Source organism: Triticum aestivum, chromosome 6A (assembly GCF_018294505.1).
Source record: "Triticum aestivum cultivar Chinese Spring chromosome 6A, IWGSC CS RefSeq v2.1, whole genome shotgun sequence".
Lineage (NCBI taxonomy): Eukaryota > Viridiplantae > Streptophyta > Magnoliopsida > Poales > Poaceae > Triticum > Triticum aestivum.
The window spans coordinates 411,899,692-411,924,183 of record NC_057809.1 but is presented as its reverse complement, the minus strand read 5'-3'; the positions used below and the strand labels follow the sequence as shown (position 1 = coordinate 411,924,183).

Below are 24,492 nucleotides of genomic sequence, written 5' to 3'. Positions count from 1 at the left end.
ACTTGATTCATCAGGTGCATAAATGTACTTGATGCGTTCGAGAGTCCAAATGGCTTGATCATCCATTCAAACAACCCTTCCTTTGTCTTGAGGGTAGTTTTTCGTTCATCTCCAGGTTTGATGCAAATTTGGTGATATTTGCTTCTTAAATCTACCTTGGTGAACACTCTTGCCCCACTAAGTTGATTCAACACATCATCCAGGCGGGGAATAGGCAATCTATACATTATGGTGATCTTGTTGATGGCTCTACTTTGCACACACAAGTGCCAAAATCCATCTTTCTTTGGCGTGAGCATGGCTGGTATAACACATGGGCTAATATTTCCTCAAATGTGCATTTTTGCAACAAAATCCTTCAGTTTTTCTTTCAATACATCATGCTCTTTTGTACTCATTCAGTAGTGAGGAAGATTAGAAAGCGCTTGCTCATGAAGTTAAGTCAATTCTACGCTGAATTTCTTTCATCGGTGGCATCTTGCGGCTCTCGAAGTATGTTCTAAAATTCTTCTAATAAGACATGTGCATTTACTAGAATTTCGACATGTGGGTCTGCTTCTCCTTCCACGATAAGCCAATACACAAATTTACCTCCTCAAGTCTTCCATAAACTCAAAAGAGATGTGGGAAATAGTTAACATACTTTTCCCTGCCCCCTAGAGGGACGATCAGTTTTGTTTGGTTGAATAATGATTTTTCTCTTGCACTTCTCTTGTTCCAAATGGAAGAGTAGATATTTTTCTTGGCCTTGTGTTGCATCCCCATCAAATTGCCAATGTCTTCCAAGAAAAATATGGCCAACATCCATGTCAACTACATCACACAATACATTTGAGCGATAATACTTACTCAAAAAAAATGGCAGGTTGTCAAAATAACCGTGAGAAGGTCCACCGTGACCGTGAAAACTTACTAAATGTCCCCTAAATATAAAAAAAATGCTCAGATGCCCTTATATTCCATAGAAAATCATGAGGAAATAAGAAAAGGTAGAAAGTGCCAAAAAATAGAAGAAAAATACGCGGGGTTGAGAAAAATATAGGCATCATCATCGCACCTCCTCCCTCTTGGGAAAGGATCCTTTATCTCTCTCTTCGAAAGATTATCGGATGCTCGAAAAAATCGAGGAAATGGGGAAACTTGTTAGAGAAAAGTACACCAAGAGCTGCCATACGGACTACTCTAGCTGTGGCCATTTTACAACAATTTTCACGACGGTAAGGATCAGCGACGGAAATTATGCTCCGAGTTTGGCGAAGAGGCCGCCGAAGGAGAAGAAGCTGGTCTTGGCCATGCTGCCAGCAGCCCGCTCCGGCGCCTTGTCACCGGGCACCTTCTTGACGTTGAGCATGACGGTCTGGCCGACCTGTCCCCGGAGGCCCTCGATGGTCTTCATGTCCACCGGCTGCCCCGACGCGTCACGCACGTAGAAGACGTTCACGGCCTGCTCCCCCACCGTCGTCACGTCGGCCCTCGTCACCGTCAGGCCGTGCTCCCGGAGCACCCTCGTCACGTCCGACAGCAGCCCCACCCTGTCCCTGCCGCAGAGCTCAAGCGTGAATCCCTGCAATGTAACCCGCGCCGGCATCAGTCAGAAACAGCACGCCGTCGACCAGAGAACTGAAGCGAGTTCTGTTGCTGTGCCACCCACCTCGGAGACTCTTCTGGAGATCGCCGCTTCGAGGCACTTGGTCACCTTCTCCGCCTCGTCCTTCAGCAGCGTGCGCCCGTCCTTGCGGCGAATGTACAGCTCCTGGACGCCGTAGATGCCCTCGGAGGCGACGGCGGCGTGGAAGACGACGTACTGCATGTCCGTCAGCGTGCAGACGATGTCGAACAGCAGCTTGGGCCGATCCCTGCACCGCACGTTCACCACCGAGTAGTCCTTCTCCTCGCAGTGCTCCACGGTCACCGCCGTGCCGTCGTCGGCCGCGGGACGGCCCTGCGGCGCACCGTCGCCGCCCAAGTCCATGTCGGCGTGCATCAGCTGGTGCAGCCGGCGGTCCACGTGGGTGGAGCCGGCGGAGAAGTTGGTGTGCGCTCCCCGGCCGTCGCCGCCGTCGTCGTCTCCGCCGCCGTGCCCGCGGAGCACGTGCCGCAGCCGCTCCTCGATCCCGGCCAGGCGGCACGCGTCCTCGATCGCCTGCCCCGAGGACACGTCGTTGACGTACACCACGCAGGCCACCCTCGTCCTGTGCGTCCACACCTCGGCCGCCATCACGTTGCACTGGAGCTCCGCCAGGACGGCAAAGATCTCGGAGAGAATGCCGGTTCTGTCGGGCCCCTTGAGCTCGATGGCGGTGTGGTCGCCGATCGAGTGCATCCCGACTGATCTCCCAGGCGAATTGCTGCCCTTCGCCGCTCCCGGTATGTTGCTGCCCGGACCTAAGGCCTGTCAACAAACAACAATAATTCAGCTATTCAGCTCCCACTCAGTTTCAGAGTAATAATCTCAGCTTCTTCATGGAAAACTAATTAACAGATTCCGAAATCAATCGAATGTCTCAAATTATTAAGAGTTAAAACGGATGGTGATTGGAATTTGCAAACCTTCTCTATGTACTGAATGGTCTTCTCATCGGTCACCTTGTGCCCTTGCTTATCCAGCACATGGAACACTGCATCGTTTTGTCGCAATATACAGCTCAATTGCAAGGCCGTGTGACAATTTAAGTTGGAGTAATGATGCTATATGGAATTGAATACTACTATTGCATAGCACAGGGCATCTTACCATCCATGAACCATCCGCCATCCGAGGTGATGTACGCTTTCAGGATGGTGAGGTCAAGATCGCTCAGGACCTGCACCACCTCCAGCAGAATGCCATTCTTGTTCATGCTGTCCACCTGAAACAGAGAAATTAACTGATCATAAGGCAGATAGAGTTGCGTGCACAAATTTGGATTTTGAAATGATCACTCAGAGTGAAATTTTGTCTGTCTGTCTCTTGCCTCGGAACAGGATGAATTCAGATGATCCTTACCTTCACCAGGGTGCAGTCGCGGCATGTGTTGTTGTCGATGCAGACCCTGCAAAGTTAACACCGTGTCAAGAGCAGAAATTAGCAGGATTTCTAGCAAGTGATGACATACAAACCGGATGATGAAAAGCTTAATTAGAGACCGACCGAGGAGGGTTGATCCGCTGATTGAAGTTCTCATACTCGGGATCAAAGTAAGGCCGCATCTTTCCCCGGCAGTGGAGTGGATCCTTCCTTCACCCTGCCGCTGAAAGAATCAATTGTGAGCAAACGTTACCAGTGTGATCCATGTATGTATGGCGGTCTCCAATCATGGGAGCAGGACCTCGATCCAAATTAACAAAGGAGAAGAGCATAAAGCAGACGTAATCACTTTGGGGGAAATGGAATAGACCGACCTTTCAGCCGATTCTTCCGCCAGGGTAGCTTCACAGCTCCTGCTTTCGCTGAATTTTCTTTTATATCTTGGATCGAAAGCGAAGCTGGTATCCTGAAAAGTCATCGGAGGTTTCGAATCAATTTCAGAAACAAGGATACCCACCTCATGAAACGGAAGATACTTGCTTAGAAATCTCCTGAATTCAGAGACGGAGGCGAGGATAAAGAAAGAAATACCTGGAATCGCGGGGCTGGTTCTTTCCTTTTCCAGGGAACAATGGTGTACGAAATCAACAACCATGGACGGGCAATATTTCCTTGAGGCCATCGTAGGGGCGTAGACTAAAGCACACAAGCAAGATACTATTTCGCCTCATGGTGGCCTGGACAATTCAGCAGAACGGCGAGTGGCTGTGGAAAATGGGTACTTTATGTGCTCCTGATGGCTTGATGCAGAATCAGCAACCACAAGCGAGCCATAGCCAAATTATTGCTGGAATCTGACTAGCTAGAGCTGCACCGCTGCTCGCATTAGAATAAGCTGTGAGGAATCAAGAACACGTCAGGTTCACTATAGGGACCACGCCTTTCTTTCCCCACTAGCCAGGCAATTGGACAAAGCCTTCTTCTGTCTGCTGCTGTGGTGGCCACTGGCCGAGGGAATCTTGGTGCCTCCACTCCGACTAGTAGATATGTGCAGGGTGGTGCTCTGCTTCTTTTTCGAGTTTGTCTTTTGAGCTCCGATCATTTGGTTTGTTTGTTGGGACGGATTAAAATGAGCTACTGCGCAAATTCCTGTCTTCCTTGGAGTGGTGATGTGGGTTTCTCATCGTACACAATGACAAACTTTGATGTGAGATTCTTGAAATCGATCTAAGGATTCAACAACGAAGACTGTGGCTGCGGGGTGTTTGTTCTCAAGAGCACGTGCATGAAAACTTCCCGCTTGTCATCCGCAAGGTTAGACGTCTCCTCTGTGGGAGAAACGACATAGGGGCATTGGCGGCTCATTCTGATGACCACAACTAGTTCCGTGGTATAGGGACCTTGATGTAATTTTTTTATTATGTTTTGAGGTGCTTTGTACTTCTGTTAAACTATTATGATATATCTTAGTCCTTTGTAGAAAAAAGGGGTTGACTCAATAGGAAAAACAAATTAAGGCCAATAGGGAGAGAATGTGTGTGTAGCACCCCAGGAATAATACCCTAGCTATTATTTGCCTATTATATTGCTTCTGACCGTGCGTATCTCATAAGTCATGTTGCATTAATCAAATAATTAATTTGAAAGTTTCATTTCGTCATTTTGTTAAATGGTGAATAACTCCTTTCGATGTTCTTGTGAGAGACTCACCCCCAAATTTTGGACACATTATTTTTGTGACATTTGAGGGCTATGCAAATTGTTATCCAATTTTAGCACAACCCTAGCTACCGTCCCCAATGCAGCACCATTTATCCGATAAATGCAGACATTTTCTAACTAAATGTCAAACGACCTCCGAATGTGTTGAAATAATTTACATGGCCCTGTAATATTATAGAAAGGCTACGCTTAAAATTCCATTCGATTTAGAATTTGGTGTCCAACGATCGAATATGAAAACTCTATAAGCGGACGATCAATTGAATAAAATTTCACAAATAAAACTTGTTAAATGGGCCCCACACTTCCATCTCTCATCCTCACAACCCACCTAAATCTCTCTAAACCTAACCCCAAAAGGACATTGCCTATATAGGCACGTCATCCCCAAAACCTTAATTGGAGGGAGACAATAACGCGCCCCCACCCACCAAGATTTCAGTGTGAGCCGCCACCTGGTCTCCGCCTTCCTTTGACTCCCGCCAACCAACTGTCATGACCGGATTTTCTGGACATTGATTTCCAGAAAATGGCCGTCGTGCTCACCAGCCCCAGGATTACTGTTAGCTGATGAGGCACCAACTTGATACAGAAATTCCAAGCAAAAATACAAAATATGTAGTACAAGACCATTCTGGCCTGTGAGTACAACAATTGGGTTTCTAATGGTCGATGGCGGAAGCGGTTTGTGAGTCGTCAATGTCTATGGGACTCCATTTCCCACAGGAACAGCTGACCAGGTCAACTCCTATCTTCGCGAGGCTGCTATCACCGTTGCTTAGTTTCCGGGGCTGTCACCGCAACACTCCTCTCCATGCAGAAATCTGGCCAAGACAATAGCCAGGGACAAGCCAGTGAGTACTTTGAATGTACTCGCAACCATTATGAACACTGGGATAATATAATTGATAATCATGCACTGAAGTATTCTATGATCACATCGTCAGTCACAAATAAAACATCTGTTATGCAAGCATGTTATTTATATGCAACATGAATAAGCAATAATGGAGTGGGAATAAAATGCCGCAGTCGGGCGTCTGTGCGATACCACATAAAGGGCTTATAAAGTAAATAAATAACAAGCAATGCCACAGTCGGGCGTCTCAGCGACACCACACAAAGGGCTTATAAATTAAATAAATAACAAGCAATGCCACAGTCGGGCATCTCAGCGACACCACATAAAGGGCTCATAAAATAAATAATCACAATGAATATCCAGGAGGTAGAACCATCCCAGGGATACTCGATAATACAAATGATGCAACGGGTTAGTCCATCACAAAATAGTAATCACGGTCCTCACAAGTCACCAGTCGGTATCCAAGTTTGGTTTAACAATTTCACCTCCGAAGACCGACACTAAGACCAACACTTGACCCATCCCAGACTGTAATCCTTAACCATGGACACGGCTATTCGAATAGGTTTAATCTCTGCAGAGGGTGTACTCTTTACCCACGAGTAACGGATTCCTTTAGTCCATCGGGACTAATTCCGTCTACGGCCTTTTAGTTGAAAACACGCCTAACTTGCACACACCAGCTTAACTCATCGGTGTCTGGAATCACCCACGACACTTGTTAAGCAAAACTCTAAGTGGGGAGGCTATGACCTCGCGTAGCATGGGATCAAATTTATATCGCGCGCTCTAAGGGGTGGCCTCCCCTCTCGGTCCCAACCGAAAACACCCATGCCCCCTGACCAGGTGGCATGCCTACCGGCTACAACCGACATCTTCCACCATGGCCTCTCTGTACGGTGTGTGCTGGAAAGGGGTTGGCGACTTACTGAACTGTACCCTACCTGCGACAGGGACGAGTGGTAGTACGAGGCAAATATGGGGGTTACTGGAACAAGACTCGATCTACGGCCGACTCTGGAGGCTTATAAGTTCCCTGCATGACATGTATATCAAATATATTTCAACCGACGAAATCACCACCCATTATACCTTACTATGCCATACCGGACATAACCGTCCCGACGGGGACCGGCGACAAGCTCACTCCTGCCCAAGGCAGAGGCTTTCCCGGATTCCTTTCCGGCATGCATGCAAGGCACATGAGGATGATTACCATCACAAGTATATTCATTTCCAACAGCAAGGAAATCACTAATATGCCTTCATGCAAATGATCACATCGCCACATAAAATAATGAGTTCTCCGAAATGAGATGGTGTTATAAACAAGTCAACTAACACACCAAAAATATTATGCCGGGGTTCAGAATGCTTGCCTTCATGGTGTGGAAGGGCAGGGTGCACTCCAAATCTTTTGAAAGCTTTCTTCTCTTCCAAAATCCTATTTTCAAAAATATGCAAATAACACATATTTCAAAAACAGTACAAAAAAGTTGTTTGGAAAATTTTCAAATAAATCTCAAAATAAACTAGACAGAATTAGAGGGATGTAGGAAAAAGAATCAACTCATTTGGAGTTGTATTTAAAAAGTTAAGCTCAGTCAAAGTTTTGGTCAAAATCTGTTATTTAAAATTAAAACAAAAAAAGAAAAACGTTTCGAATATACGTACACGTCGAAGGCGTATTCTGGAAACGCGCCTCCACTTATCCAGCGTGGACCGAGCGTGTGTCACTGACAGTGGGCCCGCCTGGCCCACTGGTCAGGTTTGACTAGTCCACCTTCCCTCCTCTTCCTCTGCCCGAGAGGGGGCGGAACTCCGGCGACGCTCGCCGGCGAACGGCGGCGCCGTTCGAGAAGCAGAGGTCACCCGCGGGCTCAGGGGGCCAAGGCGGTCACTCCGGTGGTCACTTTGGTCTCTGGGGTGGACGGAGCTGCCGGCGGCGAGCTCCGCAGCGGACGGTGGCCGTCGGGCGAAGTGAGTTTGGGGCTACGGTGGTTCCCGATCAAAATCGAGTAGGGGGATGGGTTCACGGGAGGAAGAGAGAGCTCCTGGTGAAGAGAACGGAGAGGGGAAGGCTCTGGTAGCGCCGGAATGGCCGGGGCAGTGGCGGCGGCTGCGGTTGCCGGAGATGGGGAAGGAGACCTCCCCGGGTCGATTGGCTGCCAATGGGGGTCCTAGGGAGATGGCTTGGGACTGCCTGCGTGCGGAGACGAGCTCGGGGCTCCTTAAATAGGCGATCGGGGTCGGTTCCGACGGTGGCCGCGGATAAGGTCGCCGGCGACCACCATTCTGTAGCTAGGGCGTCGTGGCGGCGACGAGCGCTAGTGGACACTCTTGTGGATGAGCTCGTGTTGTTCCAGGGGCCAGGTGGTGAGCGGGAGAGGCTTGGGCGGCGTTGAACTGAGCAGGGGCTGTCGGCGGCCGTGGCGGCTAGCTCCTGGCCTGCCGGGGACGTGGCGAGGGCTCTTGGCGTGTTGTGGTGAGAAGGGAGCGAGTGGCGTGGCTCTGCAGTGGTGGCAAAGCCAGGGGCGCGACGCGTCGGCTCGGGCGCGGCACGTGCAAAACGCGTGCTCTGCTCGCGCCCAGAGCACGCACGGAACGTGCTCGACGGAATGCCATTGCATGATAGAGGTCTCCAAACTACAAGAGGGTTAGCAGGGTGTGGTTAAAGGCTAGGGCAAAACCATTGGACAAGCTGGTTTGGTCAGGGGATCAGGTTCACAGTGCAAACCAAAAACTCATGCCAAAACAGATCATGCCCATAAGGTGTTTGACAAACTGCCAAGGGCACTTAGGCAAGTCTTGGAGTGGTCAAAAACTCCAGATGATGGTCTCTTTAGATGAAAGAGAGAGTGGTGAGGTCATTTGGACAAGAGGAGAAAATTGCTAGTGCAAATCTTACAAAACTTCAATTCTGGACAGGGAATAAATGGCATCATTTCATGAACCAAAAATGACCCAAAGGGTGCATGCTCCTGGACTTAAGGGTTTTGCAGGGAGGACTACAAGTAGGAAAAAGAATCAAGAGCCAAGGAGCAAGCAAAAGTATGGTTGCTGTACAAACCATCAAGTTGGTCCAGAATGAAAATGGGGTTGATACACTCATATATTTCAAATAACATCATTGGGTTTTTGCATAAAGTTGAATCATATGATACTACTAACATCCCATAATTTTGGTGGAGGTTAGAAAGAGATATTTTAATGGGTTGTAGTGCAAATTTGCACTCTGGACCAGAGAAGAGAATTGGGTGTAGAGCTCAAAATATCTCATGAATAAAAGATATTTTTGTATAAAAGTGATTTAAAAATATCACATGACAACTCCAAATTTTGGTTGAAATTTTAAGTGAATTTATCAAATGGTTGTAGTTCAAATATGGCCATATAACCTTGAAAAACCATTTTTCAAGAAAATAAAGATCAAGAAAATTAATTATGTAATTAGTTATACTGATAAAAGAAAAGTTTTTCTTAAGAGGTTAAACAAGTACAATAACATATTTGAAAGGTTTTCACTTTAGGGAACAACTCCATGATAATAAGAAAGGAAATGTTTCAAAAATTCAAAAGGGAGTCCAAAAAATCAAAGTTTTAATTCCTGGCAAAAAATTTAATTTAATAAAACAAGGCCAAAATTTTTTTTGGGGTGTCACAACACCACCCCCCTTAAGAAAAATCTCGTCCTCGAGATTTGTTCAAAGTTGTTTTAAGAAAAACTATACGCAATAAAAATGTGGCTACAGTGAGAGGGCAATAAGTGGTGAAAAACCACAGTGTGAATACTGGTGCTGCGTGGAAAAATCTACGGTTCGGGACAAAAACGTGAGATTTCTACGCTGGATATAAATTTAGAATAACTTCTAAATTTAAATATACGCTGGTCGTACCCGAGAGCACAGTGCTCTCTCTAGCCGACAGGTGGACCCGGGGCCCACTGTCAGCCTCTTATTCTCCCTCTGGTTCTCTCTTCTTCCTCTCTCCTGCGTGCTTTCCCGCGCTTTCTCCACCGGCGATGCGTAGGGCATCTAGGCCGTACCGCGGTAGTGCGCGGCGTGCTAGCTGCCGGTGCAACGTGCACTCACCTTGCGGGCCAGCGCGCTGTCGGCACTGCTCGCGGATTCGTCTCCGAACACCGGCGATCGGCGACGAGCGGCGTTGGTGGACTTCGCCCACCGTACACCGAGCTCGAGCTATAAAACGGCCGGGGTGCCCCTCTCTTCTTCCTCACACCTGGCCTCACTTCTCCTCCTCCTTCTTCCTCCATTACTGCTTACAAAAGCTCGGGTTAGGCTCTAATGGCGGAGGCGATGCCGGACTGGTTTGCGATCCTGATATGCGGAGGGCTGGCGACACTGCTGGGGCTCTCCGTGCTCCTGTGCGCGATGATCCTCGACGATCGTCGTGATGCTGCTGCTCGGGTGTTGGCTCTCCGCGGTGGTGGTGATCAGAGGAGTAGATGGGGTGTGCCGGGTGCTAACTATTGTTAGGGGGTGATTAGCTGGATGTAACACCGTTGCAAAGTTTTGCAAACACTGTATGTGTTCGAATGATTATGGTTGTGAGTCTGCTGCCGTGGTGCTGTGTGAAATTAATTGATCCACGTCGTGAGAAGGTGCAGATGTAGCAACTCAGGGAAAAGAAATCTCACTCCAGGATTTTGCGAGGGAAAAACAGTTAATTTAAAGGAGCATAAACCACAACAAAAACTACACACATTAGTAGAAGCCAAATAATTGACTCGTCGTACAAACTCAGGGTATCACGCATAAGTCACACACATAAATAAATGTTGCAATAATGAACACCGCAGCGACGTCTAAAATGGAAACGGTAACTGGACGGGGTCCCTAGAAAACGTCTCTGGTACTGGGATACACTCCTCTTCTATCGGGGGAAGTGGATTGACCAGTCGATGCACGTGTCTCTCCTGGTCGGGCCTTAGTGCTCTACCGATGGCGATCTGAGGATTTAAATCTGCGAGGCTCTGGAGATAACCCATCACACGTTGGGTTAAACGCTCTTGAGCGATGACGTACTGGACAAGGTTGGCCAGGACTGGGTCTCTCTCAATTCGTCCACCGGGAAAAGATGTCACTCCTCCGGGTGCTGCACGGCTCGGGAAGTAATAATACCCTCGTTCGCTGGCATAGGGTACCGCGAATAGAAGGCGAGCAAGCGCTTCGTATGCAACAGCTTCTATGGCCATATGTGGGGTTGGCATAGATTTCCCCACGAAGGAGACCTCTGTTGGATCTTGGTTTGAGTTTACGGGAGGGATGTGTACTGCTGCCCAATATCTCGAGGTGGAAGGGGTGATTCTCGATTTGAACAACTCGTACTGGGGTGGCTGGGTAGCGCCCATGGTACTGCAGGTAAAATCCCACAATATCTTGACAAAACTACCCTGGGTTGCATCTGGGGTTCTCAGGTAAATGCTGGGGGTCGACATGGCAAGAAATGGTTGTGAGGGTGGTGCACAAGGTGAGAGGTGCTTGGCAAGGTCACGCGGTGGCCTTTTTATGGCACCGGAGCTGGGTCATTTTTACCGTGGTGAATGGTAAAGAAAATTTTCAGCTCTGTTCCAAGGGTCGGGGTCAAGCCACAGATTCACACATTTCACTATAGTGATGTGTTACTGTGGGGGTTGTCGGGGAGGTTTTTGGTAACTGTGTCTGGGATAGAAATCTTATACTGTATACTGGCGTATCCAGGCAAGGCTACTATTAAAACAGAGGCACGACAACAGGCGGCATTTAATTACAAGGCCACACGATTACAAAGCAAGGGTACACTGGGACTCGATACGACTCGGGTGATTTAGTCTACCTCGTTTACATCCAAGCGGGCGTGCCTTGTGGATGTTGAGGCTTCTCCACGGGTCTCGCCGTCGGAATTAGCTGGAGTGGGTTGAGGGGCTGCAGGCTCGGGGTAGCGATGAGGACCATCTCAGGGATTGTTGGCCACAACCCCGTTGGAGTGTGCTCCCAATATGCGACGAAGCACTTCTGGGGTTATCGCAGCACCTTGGCCGATGGCTGGGGCAGGCCTCAGGGACTCGATCGGGTGTCCAAACAGCACGACTGGGTTGTCGGCGTTGGGCTCGTTCTCTTCTCTCGCCGGGGCTCGACGAACCAGCTCTCCACGAGGCTGCGATTAGATCAATAGTGATTTGATCGCACAGTTCCTCTAGTGCACTTACATAGCGCACTAGGTGCAACAATGCAGGATCTGTCTCGTGATCTCCGTTGGCAACTTGGGGTGGTCTACCATACCCTTCACGTCCGGGGTAGTAGTGGAAGGAGCGACAGTTAACTCTGGGCGACAAGTGCCGGAGATGAACTATAGCTTCTCGAGCAGCTAGTTGGATGGCTTGTGGCTCAAAGGAAGTCGTTCTTCCAGTGAACATGTAGGGGCGTTCGGGTGCTAGACCCCTACCGTAGATGTGTATAGTGGCCCAGAATTGACGGTTCTCACCGCTCATGGGTCCTTGGTACACAACATATTCTGGGGGCTCTTCTAACGCATAGGCACGACGGGTGAGGTTTGCGAGTATGGTCACAAAGCCTCCAAGGTTGGTTGCCGTGGTCTCATTGTGCACGACAGGGCCAGGCATTATAGCTTGGTTTGGGGTAGAGGCTATGTTGTGCTGTGTTGGGGCTAGCGTGCCCCTTTTTATAGGAAAAGGGGACGGAGTGTTCCTTCTCATGTTTGCGAGAAAGGACTATTTAGGGGCCGGTTACTGGCGCGTGATCGACAGGCTTAGGTTGATAGGTTGGGCACCGACTGCCAAAAGGTGTCGGGTCACTGTGGGGCTATCTTGTATGAGAAGCTTGGTTCGGTTATGGCTTGATGGGTTGGTCTGCCTAAGTTTATTGACCTGGCTAAGATGGGATTAGCCAATGGTCAGCCTGGCTCTGATACCAAGTCTGTCACGACCGGATTTTCCGGACATTGATTTCCAGAAAATGGCCGTCGTGCTCACCAGCCCCAGGATTACTGTTAGCTGATGAGGCACCAACTTGATACAGAAATTCCAAGCAAAAATACAAAATATGTAGTACAAGACCATTCTGGCCTGTGAGTACAACAATTGGGTTTCTAGTGGTCGATGGCGGAAGCGGTTTGTGAGTCGTCAGTGTCTATGGGACTCCATTTTCCACAGGAACAGCTGACCAGGTCAACTCCTATCTTCGCGAGGCTACTATCACCGTTGCTTAGTTTCCGGGGTTGTCACAGCAACGCTCCTCTCCATGCAGAAATCTGGCCAAGACAATAGCCAGGGACAAGCGAGTGAGTACTTTGAATGTACTCGCAACCATTATGAACACTGGGATAATATAATTGATAATCATGCACTGAAGTATTCTATGATCACATCGTCAGTCACAAATAAAACATCTGTTATGCAAGCATGTTATTTATATGCAACATGAATAAGCAATAATGGAGTGGGAATAAAATGCCGCAGTCGAGCGTCTGTGCGACACCACATAAAGGGCTTATAAAGTAAATAAATAACAAGCAATGCCACAGTCGGGCGTCTCAGCGACACCACACAAAGGGCTTATAAAGTAAATAAATAACAAGCAATGCCACAGTCGGGCGTCTCAGCGACACCACATAAAGGGCTCATAAAATAAATAATCACAATGAATATCCAGGAGGTAGAACCATCCCAGGGATACTCGATAATACAAATGATGCAACGGGTTAGTCCATCACAAAATAGTAATCATTGTCCTCACAAGTCACCAGTCGGTATCCAAGTTTGGTTTAACAATTTCACCTCCGAAGACCGACACTAAGACCAACACTTGACCCATCCCAGACTGTAATCCTTAACCATGGACACGACTATTCGAATAGGTTTAATCTCTGCAGAGGGTGTACTCTTTACCCACGAGTAACGGATTCCTTTAGTCCATCGGGACTAATTCCGTCTACGACCTTTTAGTTGAGAACACGCCTAACTTGCACACACCAGCTTAACTCATCGGTGTCTGGAATCACCCACGACACTTGTTAAGCAAAACTCTAAGTGGGGAGGCTACGACCTCGCGTAGCATGGGATCAAATTTATATCGCGCGCTCTAAGGGGTGGCCTCCCCTCTCGGTCCCAACCGGAAACACCCATGCCCCCTGACCAGGTGGCATGCCTACCGGCTACAACCGACATCTTCCACCATGGCCTCTCTGTACGGTGTGTGCTGGAAAGGGGTTGGCGACTTACTGAACCGTACCCTACCTGCGGCAGGGACGAGTGGTAGTACGAGGCAAATATGGGGGTTACTGGAACAAGACTCGATCTACGGCCGACTCTGGAGGCTTATAAGTTCCCTGCATGACATGTATATCAAATATATTTCAACCGACGAAATCACCACCCATTATACCTTACTATGCCATACCGGACATAACCGTCCCGACGGGGACCGGCGACAAGCTCACTCCTACCCAAGGCAGAGGCTTTCCCGGATTCCTTTCCGGCATGCATGCAAGGCACATGAGGATGATTACCATCACAAGTATATTCATTTCCAACAGCAAGGAAATCACTAATATGCCTTCATGCAAATGATCACATCGCCACATAAAATAACGAGTTCTCCGAAATGAGATGGTGTTATAAATGAGTCAACTAACACACCAAAAATATTATGCCGGGGATCAGAATGCTTGCCTTCATGGTGTGGAAGGGCAGGGTGCACTCCAAATCTTTTGAAAGCTTTCTTCTCTTCCAAAATCCTATTTTCAAAAATATGCAAATAACACATATTTCAAAAACAGTACAAAAAAAGTTGTTTGGAAAATTTTCAAATAAATCTCAAAATAAACTAGACAGAATTTGAGGGATGTAGGAAAAAGAATCAACTCATTTGGAGTTGTATTTAAAAAGTTAAGCTCAGTCAAAGTTTTGGTCAAAATCTGTTATTTAAAATTAAAACAGAAAAAGAAAAACGTTTCGAATATACGTACACGTCGAAGGCGTATTCTGGAAACGCGCCTCCACTGTTGGAAATATGCCCTAGAGGCAATAATAAAAGTATTATTATTATATTTCAATGTTCATGATAAATGTCTTTTATTCATGCTATAACTGTATTATCTGGAAATCGTAATACACATGTGAATACTTAGACCACAATATGTCCCTGGTGAGCCTCTAGTTGACTAGCTCGTTGTGATCAACAGATAGTCATGGTTTCCTGACTATGGACATGGAATGTCGTTGATAACGGGATCACATCATTAGGAGAATGATGTGATGGACAAGACCCAATCCTAAGCATAGCATAAAAGATCGTGTAGTTCGTTTTGCTAGAGCTTTGCCAATGTCAAGTATCTCTTCCTTCGACCATGAGATCGTGTAACTCCCGGATATCGTAAGAGTGCCTTGGGTGTATCAAACATCACAACGTAACTGGGTGACTATAAAGGTGCATTACAGGTATCTCCGAAAGTATCTATTGGGTTGACACGGATCGAGATTGGGATTTGTCACTCCTTATGACGGAGAGGTATCTCTGGGCCCACTCGGTAATGCATCATCATAATGAGCTCAATGTGACCAAGGTGTTGGACACGGGATCATGCATTACGGTACGAGTAAAGTGACTTGCCGGTAACGAGACTGAACAAGGTATTGGGATACCGACGATCGAGTCTCGGGCAAGTAACATACCGATTGACAAAGGGAATTGCATACAGGGTTTGATCGAATCCTCGACATCGTGGTTCATCCGATGACAACATCGAGGAGCATGTGGGAGCCATCATGGGTATCCAGATCCCGCTGTTGGTTATTGACCTGAGAGCATCTCGGTCATGTCTGCATGTCTCCCGAACCCGTAGGGTCTACACACTAAAGGTTCAGTGACGCTAGGGTTATTAGGAAGACTAGTATGTGACTACCGAATGTTGTTCGGAGTCCCGGATGGGATCCTGGACGTCACGAGGAGCTCCGGAAGGGTCCGGAGGTAAAGATTTATATATGGGAAGTTGTCAAACGGACACCGGGAAGTTTCGGGGTCATACCGGTATTGTACCGGGGCCACCGGAAGGGTTCCGGGGGTCCACCGGGAGGGGCCACCCCTCCCGGGGGGCCACATGGGCTGCGTGGGGCAGGGAGCCAGCCCCTGGTGGGCTGGGCGCACCCCCTCCCTTGGGCCCTTGCGCCTAGGGTTGAGGGGGGAACCCTAGAGGGGGCGCCCCCCTTGGCTTGGGGGGCAAGCCACCCTCTCCCCCTCTCCCCTTGGCCGCCGCACCCCCCCTAGATGGGTTCTAGGGGGCCGGCCCCCTTCTCCCTTCCCCCTATAAATAGAGGGGTGAGGGGAGGGCAGCCGTACCACCCTCCAAGGTGCAGCCCTCCCCTCCCCAACACCTCTCCTCCTCCGTTGTGTGCTTGGCGAAGCCCTGTCGGAGTGCTGCCTCTCCACCATCACCACGCTGTCGTGCTGCCGGTGGAGCTGTCTTCCTCAACCTCTCCTTCCCCCTTGCTGGATCAAGAAGGAGGAGACGTCTCCCGTCCCGTACGTGTGTTGAACGCGGAGGTGCTATCCGTTCAGCACTTGGTCATCGGTGATTCAAATCACGTTCGAGTACGAATCCATCATCACCTTGCAAGCTTCCGCACGTGATCTACAAGTGGTATGTAGATGCAAACTCACTCCCTCGACTCGTTGCTTAGATGAACTCATAGATGGATCTTGGTGAAACCGTAGGAAAAATTTTAATTTTCTGCAACGTTCCCCAACAGTGGCATCATGAGCTAGGTCTATGCGTAGTTCTCTTTGCACGAGTAGAACACAATTTTGTTGTGGGCGTGGATTTTGTCATCTTACTTGCCTCTACTAGTCTTTTCTTGCTCAACGGTATTGTGGGATGAAGCGGCCCGGACCAACCTTACACGTACGCTTACGTGAGACCGGTTCCACCGACTGACATGCACTAGTTGCATAAGGTGGCTGGCGGGTGTCTGTCTCTCCCACTTTAGTTGGAGCGGAATCGATGAACAGGGCCCTTATGAAGGGTAAATAGAAGTTGACAAAATCACGTTGTGGTGATTCGTAGGTAAGAAAACGTTCTTGCTAGAACCTAATTGCAGCCACGTAAAAGATGCAACAACAATTAGAGGACGTCTAACTTGTTTTTGCAGCGATTGATCATGTGATGTGATATGGCCAGAAGTTGTGATGAATGATGAATTGTGATGTATGAGATCATGTTCTTTGTAATAGGATTCACGACTTGCATGTCGATGAGTATGACAACCGGCAGGAGCCATAGGAGTTGTCTTTAATTTTTGTATGACCTGCGTGTCATTGAATAACGACATGTAAACTACTTTACTTTATTGCTAAACGTTAGTCATAGAAGTAGAAGTAGTCGTTGGCGTGACAACTTCATGAAGACACGATGATGGTGATCATGATGATGGAGATCATGGTGTCAAGCCGGTGACAAGATGATCATGGAGCCCCGAAGATGAAGATCAATGGAGCTATATGATATTGGCCATATCATGTCACAACTATATAATTGCATGTGATGTTTATTATGTTTATGCATCTTGTTTACTTAGGACGACGGTAGTAAATAAGATGATCCCTTACAAAAAATTTCAAGAAGTGTTCTCCCCTAACTGTGCACCGTTGCTACAGTTCGTCGCTTCTAAGCACCACGTGATGATCGGGTGTGATGGATTCTTACGTTCACATACAACGGGTGTAAGACAGTTTTACACAGCGAAAACACTTAGGGTTAACTTGACGAGCCTAGCATGTGCAGACATGGCCTCGGAACACGGAGACCGAAAGGTCGAACACGAATCGTATGGAGATACGATCAACATGAGAATGTTCACCGACGATGACTAGTCCGTCTCACGTGATGATCGGACACGGGCTAGTCGACTCGGATCATGTAACACTTAGATGACTAGAGGGATGTCTAATCTAAGTGGGAGTTCATAATTTGATTAGAACTTTATTATCATGAACTTAGTCTAAAACCTTTGCAAATATGTCTTGTAGATCAATGGCCAACGCTAATGTCAACATGAACTTCAACGCGTTCCTAGAGAAAACCAAGCTGAAAGATGATGGCAGCAACTATACGGACTGGGTCCGGAACCTGAGGATCATCCTCATAGCTGCCAGGAAACAATACGTCCTAGAAGGACCGCTAGGTGACGCTCCCGTCCCAGAGAACCAAGACATTATGAATGCTTGGCAGTCTCGCGCTGATGATTACTCCCTCGTTCAGTGCGGCATGCTTTACAGCTTAGAACCGGGGCTCCAAAAGCGTTTTGAGCACCACGGAGCATATGAGATGTTCGAAGAGCTGAAACTAGTTTTTCAAGCTCACGCCCGGGTCGAGAGATATGATGTCTCCGACAAGTTCTACAGTTGTAAGATGGAGGAAAACAGTTCTGTCAGTGAGCACATCCTAAAGATGTCTGGGTTGCACAACCGTATGACCCAGCTGAACATTAACCTCCCAGATGAGGCGGTCATTGACAGAATCCTCCAGTCGCTCCCACCAAGCTACAAGAGCTTTGTGATGAACTACAACATGCAGGGGATGGAAAAGACCATTCCTGAAGTGTTCTCGATGCTGAAGTCAGCAGAGGCTGAAATCAAGAAAGAACATCAAGTGTTGATGGTCAATAAGACCACTAAGTTCAAGAAGGGCAAGGGTAAGAAGAACTTCAAGAAGGACGGCAAGGAGGTTGCCGCGCCTGGTAAGCCAGTTACCGGGAAGAAGTCAAAGAATGGACCCAAGCCTGAGACTGAGTGCTTTTATTGCAAGGGGAAGGGTCACTGGAAGCGGAACTGCCCCAAATACTTAGCGGATAAGAAGGCCGGCAACACCAAAGGTATATTTGATATACATGTGATTGATGTGTACCTTACCAGTACTCATAGTAACTCCTGGGTATTTGATACCGGTGCCGTTGCTCATATTTGTAACTCACAGCAGGAGCTGCGGAATAAACGGAGACTGGCGAAGGACGAGGTGACTATGCGTGTCGGGAATGGTTCCAGAGTCGATGTGATCGCCGTCGGCACGCTGCCTCTACATTTACCTACGGGATTAGTTATGAACCTTAATAATTGTTATTTAGTGCCAAGTTTGAGCATGAACATTGTATCTGGATCTCGTTTAATACGAGATGGCTACTCATTTAAGTCTGAGAATAATGGTTGTTCGATTTATATGAGAGATATGTTTTATGGTCATGCTCCGATGGTCAATGGTTTATTCTTAATGAATCTCGAGCGTAATATTACACATGTTCATAGTGTAGATGCCAAAAGATTTAAAGTTGATAACGATAGTCCCACATACTTGTGGCACTGCCGCCTTGGTCACATTGGTGTCAAGCGCATGAAGAAGCTCCATGCCGATGGACTTTTAGAGTCTCTTGATTATGAATCGTTTGACACATGCGAACCATGCCTCTTGGGCAAAATGACCAAGACTCCGTTCTCCGGAACAATGGAGCGAGCAACCAACTTGTTGGAAATCATACATACCGATGTGTGCGGTCCAATGAGCGTTGAGGCTCGCGGAGGATATCGTTATGTTCTCACTCTCACTGATGACTTGAGTAGATATGGGTATGTCTACTTAATGAAACACAAGTCCGAGACCTTTGAAAAGTTCAAGGAATTTCAGAATGAGGTAGAGAATCAACGTGACCGAAAGATAAAATTCTTACGATCAGATCGTGGAGGAGAATACTTAAGTCACGAATTTGGTACACACTTAAGGAAATGTGGAATCGTTTCACAACTCACGCCGCCTGGAACACCTCAGCGAAACGGTGTGTCCGAATGTCGTAATCGCACTCTATTGGATATGGTGCGGTCTATGATGTCTCTTACCGATTTACCGCTATCATTTTGGGGATACGCTCTAGAGACAGCTACATTCACTTTAAATAGGGCACCGTCTAAATCCGTTGAGACGACACCGTATGAATTATGGTTTGGAAAGAAACCTAAGTTGTCGTTTCTAAAAGTTTGGGGATGCGATGCTTATGTCAAGAAACTTCAACCTGAAAAGCTCGAACCCAAGTCGGAAAAATGCGTATTCATAGGATACCCTAAGGAAACTGTCGGGTATAACTTCTACTTAAGATCTGAAGGCAAGATCTTTGTTGCCAAGAACGGATGCTTTCTGGAAAAAGAGTTTCTCTCAAAAGAAGTAAGTGGGAGGAAAGTAGAACTCGATGAAGTACTACCTCTTGAGCGGGAAAGTGGCGCAGCGCAGGAAACCGTTCCTGTGATGCCCACACCAACTGAAGAGGAAAACAATGATGATGATCAAGGTACTTCGGATCAAGTTACTACTGAACTTCGTAGGTCCACAAGGACACGTTCCGCACCAGAGTGGTACGGCAACCCTGTCCTGGAAATCATGTTGTTAGACAACAATGAACCTTCGAACTATGAAGAAGCGATGGCGGGCCCGGATTCCAACAAATGGCTTGAAGCCATGAAATCCGAGATAGAATCCATGTATGAAAACAAAGTATGGACTTTGACAGACTTGCCCGATGATCGGTGAGCGATAGAAAACAAATGGATTTTTAAGAAGAAGACGGACGCGGATGGTAATGTTACCATTTATAAGGCTCGACTTGTCGCTAAGGGTTATCGACAAGTTCAAGGGATTGACTACGATGAGACTTTCTCTCCCGTAGCGAAGCTGAAGTCCGTCTGAATCATGTTAGCAATTGCCGCATACTATGATTATGAGATATGGCAAATGGACGTCAAAACAGCATTCCTTAACGGGCATCTTAAGGAAGAACTGTATATGATGCAGCGGGAAGGTTTTGTCGATCCTCGGAACGCTAACAAAGTATGCAAGCTCCAGCGATCCATTTATGGACTGGTGCAAGCATCTCGGAGTTGGAACATTCGCTTTGATGAGATGATCAAAGCGTTTGGGTTTATGCAGACTTATGGAGAAGCCTGCGTTTACAAGAAAGTGAGTGGGAGCTCTGTAGCATTTCTCATATTATATGTAGATGACATACTCTTGATGGGAAATAATATAGAATTTCTGGACAGCATTAAGGCCTACTTGAATAAGTGTTTTTCAATGAAGGACCTTGGAGAAGCTGCTTATATATTAGGCATCAAGATCTATAGAGATAGATCGAGACGCCTCATAGGTCTTTCACAAAGCACATACCTTGATAAGATTTTGAAGAGGTTCAAAATGGATCAGTCCAAGAAGGGGTTCTTGCCTATGTTACAAGGTGTGAGACTGAGCTCGGCTCAGTCACCGACCACGGCAAAAGATAAAGAAGAGATGAGTGTCATCCCCTATGCTTCAGCCATAGGATCTATTATGTATGCCATGCTGTGTACCAGACCCGATGTAAACCTTGCCGTAAGTTTGGTAGCAAGATACCAAAGTAATCCCGGCAAGGAACACTGGATAGCGGTCAAGAATATCCTGAAGTACCTGAAAAGGACGAAGGACATGTTTCTCGTTTATGGAGGAGACGAAGAGCTCGTCGTAAAGGGTTACGTCGACGCTAGCTTCGACTCAGATCTGGATGACTCTAAGTCACAAACCGGATACGTGTATATGTTGAATGGTGGAGCAGTAAGCTGGTGCAGCTGCAAGCAGAGCGTCGTGGCGGGATCTACGTGTGAAGCGGAGTACATGGCAGCCTCGGAGGCAGCGCATGAAGCGATTTGGGTGAAGGAGTTCATCACCGACCTAGGAGTCATACCCAATGCGTCGGGGCCGATCAAACTCTTCTGTGACAACACTGGAGCTATTGCCCTCGCCAAGGAGCCCAGGTTTCACAAGAAGACCAGGCACATCAAGCGTCGTTTCAACTCCATCCGTGAAAATGTTCAAGATGGAGACATAGAGATTTGCAAAGTGCACACGGATCTGAATGTCGCAGATCCGCTGACTAAACCTCTCTCGTGTGCAAAACATGATCAACACCAGAACTCTATGGGTGTTTGATTCATCACAATGTAACTAGATTAGTGACTCTAGTGCAAGTGGGAGACTGTTGGAAATATGCCCTAGAGGCAATAATAAAAGTATTATTATTATATTTCAATGTTCATGATAAATGTCTTTTATTCATGCTATAACTGTATTATCTGGAAATCGTAATACACATGTGAATACTTAGACCACAATATGTCCCTGGTGAGCCTCTAGTTGACTAGCTCGTTGTGATCAACAGATAGTCATGGTTTCCTGACTATGGACATTGGATGTCGTTGATAACGGGATCACATCATTAGGAGAATGATGTGATGGACAAGACCCAATCCTAAGCATAGCATAAAAGATCGTGTAGTTCGTTTTGCTAGAGCTTTGCCAATGTCAAGTATCTCTTCCTTCGACCATGAGATCGTGTAACTCCCGGATATCGTAAGAGTGCCTTGGGTGTATCAAACGTCACAACGTAACTGGGTGACTATAAAGGTGCATTACAGGTATCTCCGAAAGTATCTGCTGGGTTGACACGGATCGAGATTGGGATTTGTCACTCCGTATGACGGAGAGGTATCTCTGGGCCCACTCGGTAATGCATCATCATAATGAGCTCAATGTGACCAAGGTGTTGGACATGGGATCATGCATTACGGTACGAGTAAAGTGACTTGCCGGTAACGAGACTGAACAAGGTATTGGGATACCGACGATCGAGTCTCGGGCAAGTAACGTACCGATTGACAAAGGGAATTGCATACAGGGTTTGATCGAATCCTCGACATCGTGGTTCATCCGATGACAACATCGAGGAGCATGTGGGAGCCATCATGGGTATCCAGATCCCGCTGTTGGTTATTGACCTGAGAGCGTGTCGGTCATGTCTGCATGTCTCCCGAACCCGTAGGGTCTACACACTTAAGGTTCGGTGACGCTAGGGTTATTAGGAAGACTAGTATGTGACTACCGAATGTTGTTCGGAGTCCCGGATGGGATCCTGGACGTCACGAGGAGCTCCGGAAGGGTCCGGAGGTAAAGATTTATATATGGGAAGTTGTCAAACGGACACCGGGAAGTTTTGGGGTCATACCGGTATTGTACCGGGGCCACCGGAAGGGTTCCGGGGGTCCACCGGGAGGGGCCACCCCTCCCGGGGGGCCACATGGGCTGCGTGGGGCAGGGAGCCAGCCCCTGGTGGGCTGGGCGCACCCCTCCCTTGGGCCCTTGCGCCTAGGGTTGAGGGGGGAACCCTAGAGGGGGCGCCCCCCTTGGCTTGGGGGGCAAGCCACCCTCTCCCCCTCTCCCCTTGGCCGCCGCACCCCCCCTAGATGGGTTCTAGGGGGCCGGCCCCCTTCTCCCTTCTCCCTATAAATAGAGGGGTGAGGGGAGGGCAGCCGTACCACCCTCCAAGGCGCAGCCCTCCCCTCCCCAACACCTCTCCTCCTCCGTTGTGTGCTTGGCGAAGCCCTGTCGGAGTGCTGCCTCTCCACCATCACCACGCCGTCGTGCTGCCGGTGGAGCTGTCTTCCTCAACCTCTCCTTCCCCCTTGCTGGATCAAGAAGGAGGAGATGTCTCCCGTCCCGTACGTGTGTTGAACGCGGAGGTGCTGTCCGTTCAGCACTTGGTCATCGGTGATTCAAATCATGTTCGAGTACGACTCCATCATCACCTTGCAAGCTTCCGCACGCGATCTACAAGTGGTATGTAGATGCAAACTCACTCCCTCGACTCATTGCTTAGATGAACTCATAGATGGATCTTGGTGAAACCGTAGGAAAAATTTTAATTTTCTGCAACGTTCCCCAACATCCACTTATCCAGCGTGGACCGAGCGTGTGTCACTGACAGTGGGCCCGCCTGGCCCACTGGTCAGGTTTTACTAGTCCACCTTCCCTCCTCTTCCTCTGCCCGAGAGGGGGCGGAACTCCAACGACGCTCGCCGGCGAACGGCGGCGCCGTTCGAGAAGCAGAGGTCACCCGCGGGCTCAGGGGGCCGAGGCGGTCACTCCGGTGGTCACTTTGGTCTCTGGGGTGGACGGAGCTGCCGGCGGCGAGCTCCGCAGCGGACGGTGGCCGTCGGGCGAAGTGAGTTTGGGGCTACGGTGGTTCCCGATCAAAATCGAGTAGGGGGATGGGTTCACGGGAGGAAGAGAGAGCTCCTGGTGAAGAGAACGGAGAGGGGAAGGCTCTGGTAGCGCCGGAATGGCCGGGGCAGTGGCGGCGGCTGCTGTTGCCGGAGATGGGGAAGGAGACCTCCCCGGGTCGATTGGCTGCCAATGGGGGTCCTAGGGAGATGGCTTGGGACTGCCTGCGTGCGGAGACGAGCTCGGGGCTCCTTAAATAGGCGATCGAGGTCGGTTCCGACGGTGGCCGCGGATAAGGTCGCCGGCGACCGCCATTCTATAGCTAGGGCGTCGTGGCGGCGACGAGCGCTAGTGGACACGCTTGTGAATGAGATTGCGCTGTTCCAGGGGCCAGGTGGCGAGCGGGAGAGGCTTGGGCGGCGTTGAACTGAGCAGGGGCTGTCGGCGGCCGTGGCGGCTAGCTCCTGGCCTGCCGGGGACGTGGCGAGGGCTCTTGGCGTGTTGTGGTGAGAAGGGAGCGAGTGGCGTGGCTCTGCAGTGGTGGAAAAGCCAGGGGCGCGACGCGTCGGCTCGGGCGCGGCACGTGCAAAACGCGTGCTCTACTCGCGCCCAGAGCACGCACGGAACGTGCTCGACGGAATGCCATTGCATGATAGAGGTCTCCAAACTACAAGAGGGTTAGCAGGGTGTGGTTAAAGGCTAGGGCAAAACCATTGGACAAGCTGGTTTGGTCAGGGGATCAGGTTCACAGTGCAAACCAAAAACTCATGCCAAAACAGATCATGCCCATAAGGTGTTTGACAAAATGCCAAGGGCAGTT

The 24,492-nt window shown here is 48.6% G+C and overlaps 1 protein-coding gene across 2 annotated transcripts; it reads right to left on the bottom strand.

Moving 5' to 3' along the window:
- Positions 1 to 1,027: 1,027 nt before the first annotated feature.
- On the bottom strand, positions 1,028 to 4,051 carry LOC123127687 (ACT domain-containing protein ACR3). 2 transcript variants are annotated; one of them, XM_044547473.1, is made up of 8 exons: positions 3,599 to 4,051; positions 3,382 to 3,473; positions 3,131 to 3,224; positions 2,987 to 3,032; positions 2,735 to 2,849; positions 2,551 to 2,618; positions 1,652 to 2,392; positions 1,028 to 1,564 (listed from the first exon to the last, which is right to left on the bottom strand). In XM_044547473.1, the coding sequence occupies exons 3-8, from the start codon at positions 3,187 to 3,189 to the stop codon at positions 1,238 to 1,240; spliced, it is 1,356 nt and encodes a 451-aa protein (XP_044403408.1). In that variant the 5' UTR covers positions 3,190 to 3,224; positions 3,382 to 3,473; positions 3,599 to 4,051; the 3' UTR covers positions 1,028 to 1,237. The 2 variants fall into 2 exon arrangements, with proteins under 2 accessions (XP_044403408.1, XP_044403407.1); XM_044547472.1 differs by having other exon boundaries at positions 3,131 to 3,230; positions 3,599 to 4,050.
- Between the last annotated feature and the right edge of the window lie 20,441 nt (positions 4,052 to 24,492).

Bases quoted from the DNA above. Each gene is read 5' to 3' on its own strand.
- LOC123127687 (XM_044547473.1), bottom strand. From the start codon at position 3,189: ATGCGGCCTTACTTTGATCCCGAGTATGAGAACTTCAATCAGCGGATC. The intron at 3,033-3,130 runs GTCGGTCTCTAA...TTAACTTTGCAG, and splicing joins CAGCGGATCAACCCTCCTCG to GGTCTGCATCGACAACAACA. The intron at 2,619-2,734 runs GTAAGATGCCCT...AAAACGATGCAG, and splicing joins TGGCGGATGGTTCATGGATG to TGTTCCATGTGCTGGATAAG.